Source organism: Aquarana catesbeiana, linkage group LG03 (genome assembly GCF_042186555.1).
Source record: "Aquarana catesbeiana isolate 2022-GZ linkage group LG03, ASM4218655v1, whole genome shotgun sequence".
In the NCBI taxonomy this organism is placed as follows: domain Eukaryota; kingdom Metazoa; phylum Chordata; class Amphibia; order Anura; family Ranidae; genus Aquarana; species Aquarana catesbeiana.
In genome coordinates, this window is record NC_133326.1 from 364956484 (window position 1) to 364973342 (window position 16859).

The 16859-nt window shown below is 44.8% G+C and overlaps 1 protein-coding gene across 1 annotated transcript in view; it reads right to left on the reverse strand.

Moving 5' to 3' along the window:
• The window catches only part of RBM27 (RNA binding motif protein 27), a 219080-nt gene that overhangs the window by 67986 nt on the left and 134235 nt on the right, over positions 1-16859 (reverse strand). Inside the window, exons 15-16 of the mRNA XM_073620625.1 lie at positions 4659-4733; positions 1771-1926 (exon numbers count right to left, since the gene is read on the reverse strand). Of these exons, the coding sequence (XP_073476726.1) occupies positions 1771-1926; positions 4659-4733 (231 nt within the window). The remainder of the gene's footprint in view (positions 1-1770; positions 1927-4658; positions 4734-16859) is intronic.

The window sequence follows — 16859 nt, forward strand, 5'->3', positions numbered from 1 at the left end:
GATACTTGAACAAAAAGAGCTGCATGGTCAAATTGCCAGAAAGAAGCCTTTACAAGTTCCACAAAAAAGCCTGGTTACAATATGTCCAACACCACCTCGACATGCCTCATTGGCTTTTTTGTGGCATTGGCGCAGTAAAGGCTTCCTTCTGGCAGCTCAACCATGCAGCTCTTTTTTGTTCAAGTATCGTTGAATTGTACTCCTTAAAAACAACCACACCGTCTTTTTGGAGAGCAGCCTGCATTTCTCCTGCGGTTAACTCTGGGTTTTTCTTTGTATCCTGAGCAATTCTTCCGCCAGTTGTGGCTGCAATCTTTCTTAGTCTACCTGACCATGGCTTGGTATCAAAAGAGCCCCTAATTTTCCACTTCTTAATAAGTGATTCAACAGTAGTGACTGGCATATTCAAGGCTTTGGATATCTTTTTATATCCTTTTCTATCCTTGTAAAGTGGCCAAAAGGCGAATCGACGTAAGGAAACGTCGTTTCGCCCAGCAGTGCCATTCTGCCACAGTAAAACTGCAGCGGCTGGTCGGCAAGCAATTAAAAAGCCACAAATGTGGGAAACTAACCTTTAATTGTCATTTTACCTGTGTCTGTACCAAGGCCAAACATTCCAGGGTATGTAAACTTTTGATCAGGGCCATTTGGGCGATTTCTGTTCTCATTATGATTTTTAAAAGGATCCAAAAAAATATGTAATAAATGGCTTCATGTGATTGCTATCCTCAAAAAAAGACAGTTTTTCGGCATGACCAGTCATATTCTCAATATTAATGCAGAAATTTCACAATTTCTGCCAGGGTAAGCAAACTTTTGAGCACAATTGTACATATACACGCACACGCACACGCACACACACACACACACACACACAATATCACAAAAGTATTGGGACACCTGCCTTTACACACGCACACATGAACTTTAATGGCATCCCAGTCTTAGTCCACAGGGTTCAATATTAAGTTGGCCCCACCCTTTGCAGCTATAACAGCTTCAACTCTTCTGGGAAGGCTGTCCACAAGGTTTAGGAGTATGTCTATGGGAATGTTTGACCATTCTTCCAGAAGCGCATTTGTGAGGTCAGGCACTAATGTGGAAGAGAAGGTCTGGCTCACAGTCTCCACTCCAATTCAACCAAAAGGTGTTCTATCGAGTTAAGGTCAGGACTCTATGCAGGCCAGTCAAGTTCCTCCAAATCATTTGTGGAGGGGGGGGATTATGGTGTGAGGTTTTTTTTCATGGGTTGGGCTTGGCCCCTTAGTTCAAGTGAAGGGAATTCTTAAGGCGTCCGCATACCAAGACATTTTGGACAATTTCATGCGCCGAATTTTGTGGGAACAGTTTGGGGATGGCCCCTTCCTGTTTCAACATGACTGCGCACAAGTGCACAAAGAAATGTCCATAAAGACACGGATGAGCAAGTTTGGGGTGGAGGGCAGAAGAGGAAGTCAAAGAGGAGGAAAGAAGAGGATTGTGAGAATCAGCAGCAGAGGAGGAAGAGTCACATTTAAGACAAGCAGAGGTTACGTTTGTGATCATTGTGATTGGCCATCACAAGACACAGAGCCACTCCGAATGACTCTGTGCCTTATGTCTAATCTCAGTCAGACATGTAATGGGTGCACTGGCTGCCCATGCTATATTTCTGCAGTGCCATATATAAACTGCACTCCACAAATAAAAAATAAAATAAAAAAAAATGCTGGGGAGGTGGAAGTTTAACAATACAGTGGTAGGGAAGTGGTTAAGATTTGCTAAACATACCTCAGTCTTAGATTTCACTTTTGATGGAGCAGCTAGCGTCTTCAATTCATCTTTCACCTGAGAGATCTTCTCGTCGAGTACCTTTAGTGTTTTCATGATTTCTGTCCTCTCTTCTGCCTTCATGGTCTTGTTTTTCTCTAGTTTTGATATCAACATCTGAAAACATAAAAAGGTATTATTTATAACAAAGTAGCAGAAGTTTTCAAGGACCCTATCTCCACATACATTTCTTAGCAACAGTTAGACATGAACTGTTCAAAAAAGGTGTTCTAAAGATGTTTTTTAAAGGCCAAGTTCACCTTTTTTTCCCTTCTAAAATCCAGCTCCCTTATGTATTAATATACCAGTACGGTACCTCTGTTACACAAAAATACAAATGATCTTTGGTTTTGAAGACCAGGCCTCACCTCCATCCATGGCTGTAGTTTGCAGATCACTTCAGAAACTTCCTGGTAGACAGAGGACAGACACACAGGACGGACCAGCCAGTATGACCCAGGAAGAGTTTACCAGCTGTCCTCATTAGCACACCTTCACACATCAACTAAGTTTTCACAGCACCCCTGGTATTCCTCCATGTGTGAATTTGCCTGACTTCCCCAGCATCCCTTTGGACAGGCTCAGGGTGCATGCTCAATTCCCTGGGCCACATGCAGCCCACGGGACATCCCTGATGTAGTGCAAGTGCCTGCCTGATTGGATACAGAGTGTTTGGATTGATGGGATCTCCTCCTATTATATAGTTCTGGTAAATCTAGAGGAGATTGTAATCAGATTGTATAGTGTATGGCCACATTTATACACATAAAATTACCTAGTTGCGTTTTTAGTGTCATTAATTGTTAACAGCACACTTGCCACATGAAAAACAGGTGACAAATGCAGTAACAAATTTACAAAAATGTCCTATGAGCTACTTTGCCAGGTGGTGCACAGCCCATTGAAACAGACTGGCTGCCCTATGTGTATCACTGGAATAACAAGCCAAAAAACATGCGCTCCCACTACTCTAGATGTGAATGAGGCCTAAAAGTGAAATTGGTGCATTTACAGAAGAACAATGAGGATCCCCAAGTGCAACAAACACACTGAAAACTGCAGTAACTCACCATGTGCCGCTGCAAAAATAGTTCTGGAGCTCCTCTGGGGCGATTGCTGCGCGTAGGGCAGTCTATTCAAGTGAATGGGCTGCCCTATGCGTAACGAGTGAAAAACACTCCAAAACACACAAAACAAGCGCATGCGGGAATGTGAGTTTTTTGTTAGGTGGAGATGTGAATGAATCAGCTTCATGACTGAATCAGCTTCATGACTGAGTGTTTCCGTCCACTCCCCCTATGTACTTGTATAAAGATGCCATACACTATGAAATCTGATTATACAATCTCTGTAGATTTACCAGAACTATGGAATAGAGAACACACCTAAACAATTCATTCAATTTGTAGCAAATCAGACAGGCCCTTGTACTACATAGCTGATGTGTGCTCTAAAGGACATTCTACAATCAGATTGTATAGGAAGCGGGTGGAAGGTGGTATTGTAATGAGGGAAGTGTGGTCCAGTGTGGTGAACACACCCTATCACGCCCTCTTCTGTGATGCAACAAGGAAGTGATGGCTTCTGGGAGATGACCGAACAGGTAGTGAATGCTGATACAAGCAACAGGAAGTGATGTAATCTAAAAATCCCTTCAAAGATACAAGACTGACAAGATTCTAAATATCATGTGAATGAGGTAAGCGAGAAAAAAAACACTGGGAGGGCTGGGTCAGGAATGGCATTGGGAAACGCTTCTATTTACTATTAAAAGTGACGTCCTTTTTTCCCCAAATAATAGAGCTTTCTTTTGGTGGTATTTGATCGCCTTTGCGGTTTTTATTTTTTGTGCTATAAACAAAAAAATAGCGACAATTTTGAAAAAAAACGCATTATTTTTTACTGTGTGCTCTAAAAAATATTCCCCACAAATATATAAAAAAACTATTGTTTTCCTCTGTTTAGGCCGATATGTATTATTCTACATATTTTTCTACATAATTTTGCAATAAGCGTATATTGATTGGTTTGCGCAAAAGTTATAGCGTCTACAAGATAGGGGATTTATAGCATTTTTATTTATTTTTTTTTTTTTTACTAGTAATAGCGTCGATCTGCGATTTTTAACAGGACTGCGACATTATGGCGGACACATCGGACAATTTAGACAAATTTTTGGAACCATTGGCATTAATACAGTGCGATTAAAAATGCATTGATTACTGTAAAAATGTCACTGGCAGTGAAGGGGTTAACACTAGGGGGCGATGAAGGGGTTAACTGTGTTGCCTGGGAGGTGATTTTAACTGAAGGGGGAGGGACTAACTACAGGAAGTGACAGATCGTGGTTCCTAGCTAATAGTCAGAACAGAAGTCTCAGAACAGAACAGGGAAGTGTGTGTTTACACACACTCGTTCCTGTTCTGTGTCTCCTGGTCATGATTGCTCGTGGCCAGCAGTCATCGCAACCGGCCACGAGCATCGGCACCACCGCTGTGCAGCGGGCGCGCGCCTGCTATCCGGACCCTGTGAGATCACGTACAGTAGCGTGATTTCACACAGGGTAGCCAGCCTGCCGCAGTGAAACTGTGGCGGCTAGTCCAGAAGCGGTTAAGGTGTGTCTGTGTGTTTAGGGATAAATGATTTCATTTCAGAAAAGACCACCTTTCTAGCACTATTCTTGAGTGCTACATGGTCCTGGGACTAAAACCCACAATGAAAGTGTGAACATGAAATCCTAAAAGCCTAAACACCTTTATAAACAGGCTATGCCATAGAACAAATTTTATAATAATGTAATAACCGAAGTAGAAATTGCTCTTGATGGGTCCAAAACCAGATGTACATACCTTCTGATATTCTATTTGCTTTTCTAACATTTCTTGTTTGTTCTTCCTCATATCCTGTTGTAGTTTTAATGCTTCCTAAAAATAAAATATATAAAAGTTGCAAATAGGTTCAATTCATACACACCATGTTAAGTTTATGTGTTCAAGTGTCTACTATGAATGTATAGCTTATGTAAAAATTAAATTGCCAATCTTTTAGAAATAAGAGGGACACTCTGCCATTAAATTATCTTCCAACCCCCTTCGGCAATACTATGTAACTGAACTGCATTCTTCATTCATTCCTGTTTACTGCCAAATTATTTTTGTTAAACTGGGAAACACTAAATTTGAACTCGCACTCCTAGAAGCAGAGTGACGAAAAATTTGAAGGATATCCTCCTATGGACTGACAGCCCCTGCTCAACTTCCAAGGGCAAGTTCCATGCCCCATACACGCAAATCAAAAAGTAGTTTGCATGGAGCAAAAACACTTCTGAAAAAAAGGGCCAATGGACTGGGCCATGTATTGTAAAATCTTGGATGAGAACTTTCTTCCCTCAGCCAGAACACTGAAGCTGGGTTGTGGATGGGTCTTCCAGCATAATGATCCAAAAGGTACCACCAAGGAGTGGCTCAAGAAGAAACACATTAAGGTCATGGAGAGGCCTAGTCAGTCTCCAGACCTTAATACTATAGAAAATTTATGGAGGGAGCTGAAACTTCGAGTTGCCAAGTGACAGCCAAGAAATCTTAAGGATTTAGAGAAGATCTGTACAAAAAAGTAGACCAAAATCTCTCCTGAGATGTGTGCAAACCTGGTAACCAACTACAAGAAACGTCTTACCTCTGTGCTTGCCAACAAGGGTGTCTCCTCAAAGTACTAAGTCAGGGGTCGGCGGGCCACACTCGGCCCGCCACCGTTAATGGTCAGGCCCATCAGTGCCCGTGATTAATTCACGGGCACCCGGCCCGCGTACATGTTTGCCGCTGTCCTATTAATAGCACAGCAGTGATTGGCTGATATCACAGGGCTGGATGGGGACGGGAACTGCTGAAGTGAACTTTTTACATTAAACAGCAGGTGATTGGTTGCCGGGTGATCACAGCAACCAATCACCAGCCAGTTAATGTAAAAAGTTAACTTCAGCATTTCCCGCTTCCATTCAGCCTGTGGTACCAGCCGCTCTGCTCTACACCTGTGTAAGGTAGGAGAGTTCTACCTGCACAGTGTGCGATTGTGTGTCTGTGGGGTGCAGAGTACACAATGGGGGCCACTATGGGTGCCAGGATGGGGAGGGGGCACTAAAATCTGAAACCCCAGCCATATGCTCCCTCAGGGGGAACTGGATTTGTATTAGTGAAATACCATAAAGTGAGTTAAACCTGTATTGTTATTATTACTATGTTAGGATTATTATCATCATCTATTAGCAGGTGAATGCAGCCTTTCATGCATTCACATACATTGAAGGGCACTAAAGTGGAAAAAGGTTGCTGACCCCTGTACTAAGTCATGTTTTGCTTGGGGACCAAATATTTATTTTACTCACTGAACTACAACTTCATTTATAGCATTTGTTTTATGTGTTTTTTTCTGGATTTTTGGCTGATATTCTGTTTCTATCATTTAAAATATACCTATGATAAAAGTTATAGACCCTCCATTTATTTTTAAGTGGGCAAACTTACAAAATCTGCAGGGGATCAAATAATTATTTTCCCCACTGTAGATTGGTCATGATTCCCAGGGGAGAATCAAAAACAGCTATGCCAAAGTTTTTGTTTTTTTTTTAATTTAAAGAGGTGAGCATATATACATTGGCAAGCATTGTGCGTAAAGTTCTAGTATCTGGAGTATGAGTCTGGGGGTGAGAAATCTTCTGTGGCCTCTTCTAGCACCATCTCTGGGTCCTTTTCGTTTGCCTCCTTTTTTACAGCGAGCAGGTAGATCCACTAGGGATGGAGAAGAAGCCTGGCTATTTCATGCAGTACGTTAAAAGAAACCTTCTGCATGCAGCTCCCTGTGCAGTGTCCCTAAATACATACCTGAGCCAGATCTCAATCCAGCAATGTGCACGAGGGCCAAGGCTCTCACTCCTCACTGTCCAAGATGCAGGAGCCATTGCCTTCCGCTGCTGTCGATCAGATGTAGCGACAAGGGAGTGGGGCCTAGCCCTGTTCTGTATCTTCTGGACACACAAAGCTAGGCTCAAGAGGGCTTGCTAAGGCTGTGTTCTGTACTATAGGATTAAGATAATAAAATTAGTCTTTTACCAGACGAGCTGAAAAAGAGAAGTCCATCTGCCTAGGACATCAGCAAAACACTGAGGCATGCTGGTAGTAGGAGTGGACTGGCTTACAGTTCTTTGTTTGACAGACTCCAATCTTCCCTTAGGTGGCAGTATAACCCAAAAGGTTAAAAGACTTCTTGGGTTTCTCATAGAAAGAAACTGGGTGTACTTTTATCAAGTGATCAACTTGAAAAGGAAAAAATAGGATTTTTTAAAACAGCTTACCTGTAAAATCCTTTTCTTTCGAAGGACATCACAGGACACAGAGCCACAGTAATTACTGATGGGTTATATAGGTATCACTGGTGATTGGACACTGGCACACCCTATCAGGAAGTTCAACCCCCTATATAATCCCTCCCCCTTGCAGGGATACCTCAGTTTTGTAGCCAAAAAATATAGTGTATTAGAAGAGGGGCGGGACCTCTGTGTCCCGTGATGTCCTTCGAAAGAAAAGGATTTTACAGGTAAGCTGTTTTAAAAAATCCTATTTTCTTTCTCGAACATCACGGGACACAGAGCCACAGTAATTACTGATGGGATGTCCCAGAGCAATGCTACCTGAGGGGGGGGAACCACGACCAAGTAGGGTGCAATCAGACCTGAGGACCCTGTACCGCTGCCTGCAGCACACTACGCCCAAAGGCGATATCCTCATGTCTTCTCACATCCACCTGATAGAATCTGGTGAATGTATGAACTGAAGACCAGGTTGCAGATTTGAGCCATAGAGGCCCGGTGATGCACTGCCCAAGAAGCACCAATAGCCCTTGTGGAATGTGCCCTGATCTGAAACAGAGGGATCTTCTGTTTCAAACCGTAAGCTTGAATGATCAACTGTCGAATCCATTTAGAAATGGTAGCTTTTGACGCTGCCTGTCCTCTATTGGGGCCCTCTGGCAGCACAAACAAAACATCCGTCTTGCGGATCTGAGTAGTTGCCCCTAGATAGGCCTTAACTGCTCTTACTACATCCAACGAATGTAGAGATCTCTCTTCCGGAGAACAGGGATCTGGAAAAAAGGAAGGTAGAACAATGTCTTGGTTTAAATGAAAATCAGAAACCACCTTCGGTAAAAAACTAGGATGAGGGCGTAGTACCACTCTATCCTTGTGTATAATCAAAAAAGGCTCCTTACAGGAAAGAGCTGCTAATTCTGATACTCTTCTAGCAGAAGAGATGGCCACCAGAAAAATTAATTTCCTTGTCAACAAGACCAAAGGAATCTGACTTATTGGTTCAAAAGGCTGTTTCTGTAACACAGCCAGGACCAAATTCAAGTCCCAGGGGTTTAGGGGCGCTTTAACCGGAGGATTAAGACGCATCACCCCCTGCATAAAGTTTCGGACCAAAGAATGCGAAGCAAGTGGCCGCTGAAATAATACTGATAAAGCAGAAACCTGGCCCTTGATGGTACTCAAGGCCAGCTTCATCTCTAATCCCATCTGTAGAAAATCAAGGATTCTACCTATGACATATTTCCTGGGATGCCAACCTCTGGATTCACACCAGGTTATATAAGCCTTCCAGACTCTATGATAAATCATCCTGGAAGCTGGCTTCCTTGCATTAATCAAGGTAGATATGACAGGACCTGAGAGCCCATGACTCTTCAGAACGTGGGTCTCAATAGCCAAACCGTCAAATTTAGCGTTTGTAAGGCAGGATGGAACACTGGACCCTGAGATAACAGGTCTGGGCGTACCGGTAGGGTCCACGGGGAACCCACCGTCATTCTTACTATTTCTGCATACCAAGTCCTTCTGGGCCAAGCGGGGGCCACCAGAAGTACCGACTTCCTTTCCTGCCTGATCCTGCGAAGGAGTCGTGGTAGTAGCAGAATAGGCGGGAATGCGTAAATCAGTGAGAACCGATGCCACGGAATCACCAACGCATCCGTCCCGCATGCAAGAGGATCTTTTGTCCTTGCCACAAATCTGTCTATCTTTTTGTTGAATCGGGATGCAAAGAGATCTACATCTGGAACCCCCCATCTTTGGCATATGGCCCAAAAGACGTTGGGATGCAGAGACCATTCCCCTGGAAGTAACTGCTGGCGACTTAGATAGTCCGCCTGCCAATTCTCTATTCCCGGGATGAAAACTGCCGATATGCATGGCACATGCATCTCTGCCCAGACTAAGATCTGGTTCACCTCTTTTGGAGCAGCTCGGCTCCGGGTGCCTCCCTGATGATTGACATAAGCCACTGCTGTGGCATTGTCGGACTGGATCCTGACCGGACAACCCTGTAGCCTGATAGTCCAGGCTTTTAGAGCTAGATGTATCGCCCGGATCTCCAGAATGTTGATGGGTAAGGTCCTCTCTGTCTTGGACCATACCCCTTGGACCGCAGCCTGTTCCAGAACTGCTCCCCAACCTGACAGACTGGCATCTGTTGTTACCACCATCCAGGTAACCGGTAGAAAGGATTTCCCCTTCTGCAGGTTTTCGGGTATGAGCCACCAATTGAGGCTCTGACACACCGCATGCGACAGGTGCATCGGAAAGTCTAATGCCTGAACCTTCTTGTTCCAGGTCGACAGAATACTGTGTTGCAGCATTCTTGAGTGAAACTGAGCATAGGGAACTGCTTCGAATGAAGACACCATCTTCCCTAGTAGCCTCATACAAAGGCGGACTGAGGGACCCTTCTTGGTCCTTACTGTCAGAATCAGCTCTCTCAAAGCAGTGATCTTTCCCTGGGGTAGAAATATTTTCTCCTGGCTTGTATCTATAATCAGAGCTAAATACTCCAGTCTTCTTACTGGTTTTAGGAAAGACTTTTCTAAGTTGAGGATCCAACCCAGGTGTTCTAGATACCTGACCGTGGTCCTCAAGTTTCCATTCAAAGAGGCTACCGACCGGTCTATCAAGAGCAGGTCGTCTAGGTATGCTATGACAGCTATACCCTGAGCCCTTAATCTGGCCAGAGGAGGAGCCAAGATCCTTGTGAACACTCGAGGTGCAGTGGCTATCCCAAAAGGCAGAGCCACAAACTGGAAATGGCGCCCTCCTACCTCGAAGCGCAGAAACTTCTGATGAGCAGGAAAAATGGGCACATGCAGATATGCATCTCTGATGTCTATTGATGCCAGAAATTCTCCTCCCTGCAGGGTGGGAACTACTGTTCGAATTGATTCCATGCGGAAGGATTGAATCCTTAGGAATCGGTTCAGATCCCTTAAGTCCAAAATGGGCCTGACATCCCCATTTGGCTTTTGGACCGTAAAAAGGTTGGAATAGAAGCCCAATCCCTGGTCCTTTGCGGGAACTATCATAATGACCTCCTGCGACAAAAGTCGCTCTAACGCTAGAAGGAGCGACTGCTTCTTCTCTGGGTCTCTGGGAACATTTGATCTGAGGAACCGAGGAGAAGGGAATTCCTGAAACTCCAGCTTGTACCCTAAGGTTACCGTGGAGACTACCCATCTGTCCTGGAAGTCCTCGTGCCAGAGCTCTGAGAACTGTCGCAGTCTTCCCCCCACTCGAGTGACCGGGGGCGCCCCCTCATGCAGAGGTCTTAGTGTTTTGCCTAGTAGGCTTCTTTCCCCAGGACTTCTTTTGTCCCTGGGGTTGACTCTTGTCTCTGGACCCCGATGGAGGCGGCCGTCGAGACTGCCTGGAGGCTGAAGCCCCCGGCGCTGGGGAAAGAGTCCGTTTGAAAGAGGGACGCTTACTCTTCTTCTTGACAGGTAAGAGAGTGCTTTTCCCACAAGAGATTCTCTTGATATAGTTATCCAAGTCCTCTCCAAACAACCTTGCACCACGAAATGGAAACCCAGCCAGTAGCTTCTTACATGGTGCTTCGGCTGACCAATTTTTCAACCATAGGATTCTACGTATATGCACCAACCCCAGTGAAAGACGGGAGGTTTGCACGATAGAATCTCTAATGGCGTCAACCACAAAGCATAAGGCCGCTGGAAGGTTAGCAAACCCTGGGCCTGCTGTTCAGGTAATACTTTGATGACCTGCTTAACATGGTCTCTTAAGTATTGACAGACTCCAATCGCTGCTACTGCAGGTTGGGCCACTGATCCTGCTAAGGAGAAAACATCCTTCAATAGGGATTCCATCCTTTTATCTACAGGATCCTTGAGCATCTGAGCATTGTCTACAGGACAAGTCAGGCTATTATTTACGGAGGAAATGGCGGCATCAATAGCCGGTATTCCCCACATTTTAATAAACTTTTCTTCCATCGGATAAAGTGTTGAAAACTTTCCCGGCGGAAAAAAACGTTTGTCTGGGTGATCCCACTCAGAATAAATAAGCTTTTCAAGTAAAGTATGAACAGGAAAAGCATGTGCTGCTTGGAAAGGTTTCAGTGACCCCCAAAGCAGAAGAGGATTCTTTAGCAGTTTCAGGTATGGGCAACTTAAATGTGGAGCGGACCAATCCAGTGAGGATCTGCACTAAGACTTTCTCCTCTTGGGAAGTCGCAGAGGGTCCCTCTCCACCTGAATCCTCCGAAGAGGAATCATCCATCCCATCCCAATCCTCTGAAAGGGATTCATCTCCTTTATCCCAGAGCTCCTCTGTCTGAGGGTCTTGGGGAACAGAGGAAAGCCTAGTGCGTTTTCTTCCACTGAGTGAAGACGTAATCACGGCCATTAATCTTTCCTCTAGACCATTAATGGTTGAGGAAAAAACCTCTTGTGTAATATATACAGGGGCTGAAGTGCCAGAAGCAGGTGTAGCCCCTGACCCCGATGGCTCTCCCTGGCTAGCCGTCCCTGGCCCATCTTTAGGGGGGGAGGATGCTGCCGACAGGGGGCCCTCAGAACCTGAACGAGATCCCCTAGTGTCTCTGGTTCCTGGGGTGCTTGAACCTCTTCTACCCATAGTGCAAAACAACAAGGTGTGAGGTATACAAATGAACACTGCCCGCTGAGCGATGTAGTCTGGCTAAAAGCCTTGCTACCCAATGCTCAGTCTGGTGTTACTTCAGTAAATGCTGCCTAGGAGAAAGCCTGTGTCCCACCTTACATGCGACCGTCAGCTCTGTGTCTCTCAGAAGGCTGAGTGCACCTGTACAGAGTGCCTTTAATAGCCTGCAGCTGGCCTGAGTGGGAGTCTAAACACTCTGTGCTGACGTCCCGCCCCCTCCTCTACCGCCAACCCCCCCATCGAGTTTTGAAAAAAACGAGCGCTTCCCGCCCTGCCGACTCTCCTGTCATGCTTCTGGAGAAAAGGCTGGGGATGGGGGGGGGGGGGGAGACTGGTAACAAGATATGCCTGAACGGCTATCTTCAGAGATGGTGGCCATTAGGCCGCAGAGCCCGGGTGGTATAACCACTTTCTAGACCCCTGTGGCCCCTCTCTAGCCTGGGGGGAACATTCAAACATGAGAAATCCCCCTTTCCACCTTACCTGCTTGCAGCCTGCTTTGAGATGCTGGGACATAATCAGCACTGAACACCTGAGACAGTCAGTCAGCATGTGTAGGTTTGTGCTCTTGGCAGCCCCCGGTGGTCACAATAGGCATAGCATGCATTTACCTTAAAGGAGAAAAGCCACTAGAACTCAAAAATTCTGTGGAATCTCCTCTTACCTTATCCAGCCGCAGGGTGCTGTTTACACAGACCCAATCTTCACCTCTCACGGTGGGCTCCGTTTGAAAAAACCGTCAGAGACTGGGGCCCCCATCAGTAGGGGGATCCAACAGTTCTGGGACCGTAAAGCACCTCGCCAGAAATTAGGAAGTTTAAAGCCATTTTCTGATCTGCGGGGTCCAGCTCTCTAAAAAGAGAAGCATTACGGGTAAAACCTCGTTTCTTCGGACACGAGGCCCAGGTACCATTCAATTCGGCCATGAAAAGACACTTTGAATGGATCCGGTTCGCCTGGCTTGCCCCAGTATAGGATCTTAGGATATTCCCTTTGGAGCTCAGCACAGGACATCTTTACACGTCCATCACCTAAGACACTGGCGTAAAAACTGAGGTATCCCTGCAAGGGGGAGGGATTATATAGGGGGTTGAACTTCCTGATAGGGTGTGCCAGTGTCCAATCACTAGTGATACCCTATATAACCCATCAGTAATTACTGTGGCTCTGTGTCCCGTGATGTTCGAGAAAGAAAAATCATGCTTTAGCATTGTGGCAACGGCAGACAAACTAAAAAAAACCCACATAGAATCTCCTCCATAAATTTTGGTGGAAATCGAAGCAGTTACACCGGGTAGAGGGGTTCACTGCATACAGCCCAATTTGGGGTAACGGTTCTTATGAGGAATTGGGCAAGCTGACCCAGGGTAACAGATGGAAGGCATTTGGGATGACCCTTTTGACAAAAATTTTCCGGGATGGGACCCTGTTCCCCTTTTCAGTTCTCCAGGAGAGGTTTTCTCTTCCCTCGTATATGCAGTTTTACTGCTTACAATTGCATCACGCAGTTTGGGCCCAGAGAGCGGACACGGTGTGGACCTTAACGCCAACCCCAATTTTCCCACTTTATTTCTTCAGTTGCGCATGCCAAAAGCCTTATATCCCAATGCTATAGTATGCTACCGAGTAACTATTTGGATGGCTACCCTTTCAGGGCCTGTGCAGGGTGGGAGGGGGACCTTGGTCAGATCTCTGGTGACCAGTGTAAGGATGCACTGAAGGCCGTGGCTACTAGCTCCCCAATTTATTCACAAAAATGATCCCAAATATATATATATATATATATATATATATATATATATATATATATATATATATATATATATATATATATATATATATATATATATATATATATTACTGAGATCCCATTATACTCCTACCAGGCTGCACAGAAATCTTACTTGCAGATCCTCTATGCTACAGGTGCTAACGAGACAGGGGTGACCTTATACACCTCGTTTGGAGGTGTCCCAAGCTCTACCACTACTGGACAGCAGTCATGGGTAACCTTAATGGGGTATTCCAAACTCAACCCTTAAACCTAAATATTGCTGGTTAGGCATCTTGAGTGATATTGTCCTGGAGGAACCTACGTGGGTTGCGTTTAATCAAGCTCTTTTCCAGGCCCGGAAAACGCTTCTTTTACTTTGGAAGTCACATGAGCCCCCTTCACACAAGCTATGGGTTACACATATGGGAAATACCCTTATAATTGAAAGGCATGTCTACCAGCACAAGGGATGCCTGGGCAAATTTGAAAAATGGCTGGACACTCCTGGCCTCAGTCCACACAAGCTCATTCAAATGCGGTTACTGCAGTGCCTCGGGCGCCCAACGTGACTCCCATATGGTTTTGATCATACCTAGATAGCGGCCATTTGGGTCTGACCTGACTGTTCTGACCAGTGTCCACCCAAATGAGGATGTATCTGTAATAATTATGATCTCATTGGTGCAGTACTACTTGACACTTCTGGCTTCTTTTTACAATAATGTATGGTGAAACAATGCTGTGGAATATGTTTTCCCTTTATATCTTATGTTGTTCGGAATGATACTACTGGATTGTATCTGACTTTGTTATCTTGAATAAAGAATCTGATTGATAAAAAATAAATAAAAAAAATGTTTTATCCCTAAAACGCCCACCGCGTCTAGGAGCAGAATTGCTTGGGCAGTAAAAGCACTTCATGAATTTAAGCGTTTGTAAACTGTTTAGCACTTGAGCGTTAATTTATTTCATTGGCCAGAATAAATTATTATTCTGGCCAAAGAAATTAGTTTCCAAGAGCTTGATGCACCTACAGTGCATCCAGAAAGTATTCACAGCGCTTCACTTTTTCCACATTTTGTTATGTTACAGCCTTGTTCCATTATTTTCCTCAAAATTCTTTAAACAATACCCCATAATGACAATGTGAAAGAAGTTTGAAATCTTTGCAGATTAAAAAAAAAATCAATCACATGTACATAGGTATTCACAGCCTTTGCTCTATACTTTGTTGAAGCACCTTTGGTACCAATTACAGCCTGAAGTCTTTTTGATGCAAGCTTAGCACACATATTTTTGGGAAGTTTCTCCCATTCTTCTTTGCAGGACCTCTCAAGCTCCATCAGATCGGATGGGGAGCATCGTTTTCAGCCATTTTCAGATCTCTCTAGAGATGTTCGATCAGGTTCAAGTCTGGGCACTGGCTGGGCCACTCAAGGACATTCACAGAGTTGTCCCATAGCCACTTCTTTATCTTGGCTGTGTGCTTAGGGTCGTTGTCCTGTTGGAATATAAACCTTCGCCCCAGTCTGAGGTCCAGAGCGTTCTGGAGCAGGTTTTATGTCCATGTACATTGCTTCAGTCATCTTTCCCTCGATCCTGACTAGTATCCCAGTTCCTGCTGCTGAAATACATCCCCACAGCATAATGCTGCCACCACCATGCTTCACTGTACTGATGGTATTGGCCAGGTGATGGCGGTGCCTGGTTTCCTCCAGACATGACGCTTGTCATTCAGGCCAAAGAGTTCCACCTTTGTTTCATTAGACCAGAGAATTTTGTTTCTCATGGTCTGAGAATCCTTCAGGTGCCTATTAGCAAACTCCAGGCGGGCTGTCATGTGCCTTTTACTTAAGAGTGATTTCCGTCTGTCCACTCTCCCATACAGGCCTGATTGGTGGAGTGCTGCAGAGATTGTTTTTTTTCTGGAAGGTTCTCCTCTCTCCACAGAGAAATACCAGAGTGACCAAAGGGTTCTTGGTGACCTCCCTGACTAAGGTCCTTCTCTGATCGCTCAGATTAGCCGGGAGGCCTGCTCTAGAAAGAGTCCTGGTGGTTCCAAACTTCTTCCATTTACAGATGATGGAGGCCACTGTACTCATTGGAACCTTCAATGCTGCAGAAATATTTCTGTACCCTTCCCCAGATCTGTGTCTCAATACAATCCCGTCTCAGAGGTCTACAGACAATTTTCTTGGATTTAATGGCTTGGTTTGTGCTCTGACATGCACTGTTAACTGTGGGATTTCATATAGACAGGTGTGTGCCTTTCCAAATCATGTCCAATCAACTGAATTTACCACACGTGGACTCCAATCAAATTGTAGAAACATCTAAAGGATGATCAGTGGACACAGGATTCACCTGAGCTCAATTTTGAGAGTGTCATGGCAAAGGCTGTGAATAATTATGTACATGTGATTTTTTTCTTCTTTTTAATAAATATGCAAATATTTCAAACAAACTTCTTTCACGTTGTCATTATGGGGTATTGTTTGTAGAATTTGAGGAGAAAAATGAATTTGACTAATTTTAGAATAAGGCTGTAACTTAACAAAATGTGGAAAATGTGGAATGTGGAAAAAGTGAAGCTCTGTGAATAATTTCCAGATGCACTGTAAATGCGTTGCACAAGTTAACAAGCATCAAGTGTTTTATTTCTGTTAAATCTCTGCTGCCAGGAGAAAAAGGCATCTAGGAGAGATGGCCAAATGCCCAGTGTGCATGACGCCTAAAGCTTAGCTCCAGGTAGCAGTCTTACCTGCCAAAGGATTTGTATGTCTATTCATCCAGCCATGAGATACACAGCCCAGCTAGCCTGGTGAACTGACTTTTCACTGCTACGTCTCTTCCCTGCCCACCGCCTGAAACGGAGGAGTTAACTCTTCTCGCTTTCTGTCAGAATGTGGTCATGAAATGTACACGAAAACCTTATTAGGCTGGGTTTACATATGAGCTGCATCTCTCACACAGCAGGGGTCCGGTGCGTCCTGGTTCACCATTTCAAGCCCGATTTCAGCCCAAATTTGGGCTGAATTCGGACCTGAAACGGACCAAAAAAGCCACACGTTTTTCTTGCAAAACGCACTAAATCTGCTGTGGAGATGTGTGAACCGGCTCCATACAGAGTCGGTCAAAATCTCCTGCTATGTGAATTGGATGCAAGGGAAACCCGCATCCAATTCGCATAGGTGTAAACCCAGCCTTAGACTTTAGTGATGACCCTCTTTCCAAGCCTAAGGGCTGTTTTAGGACCTGTTT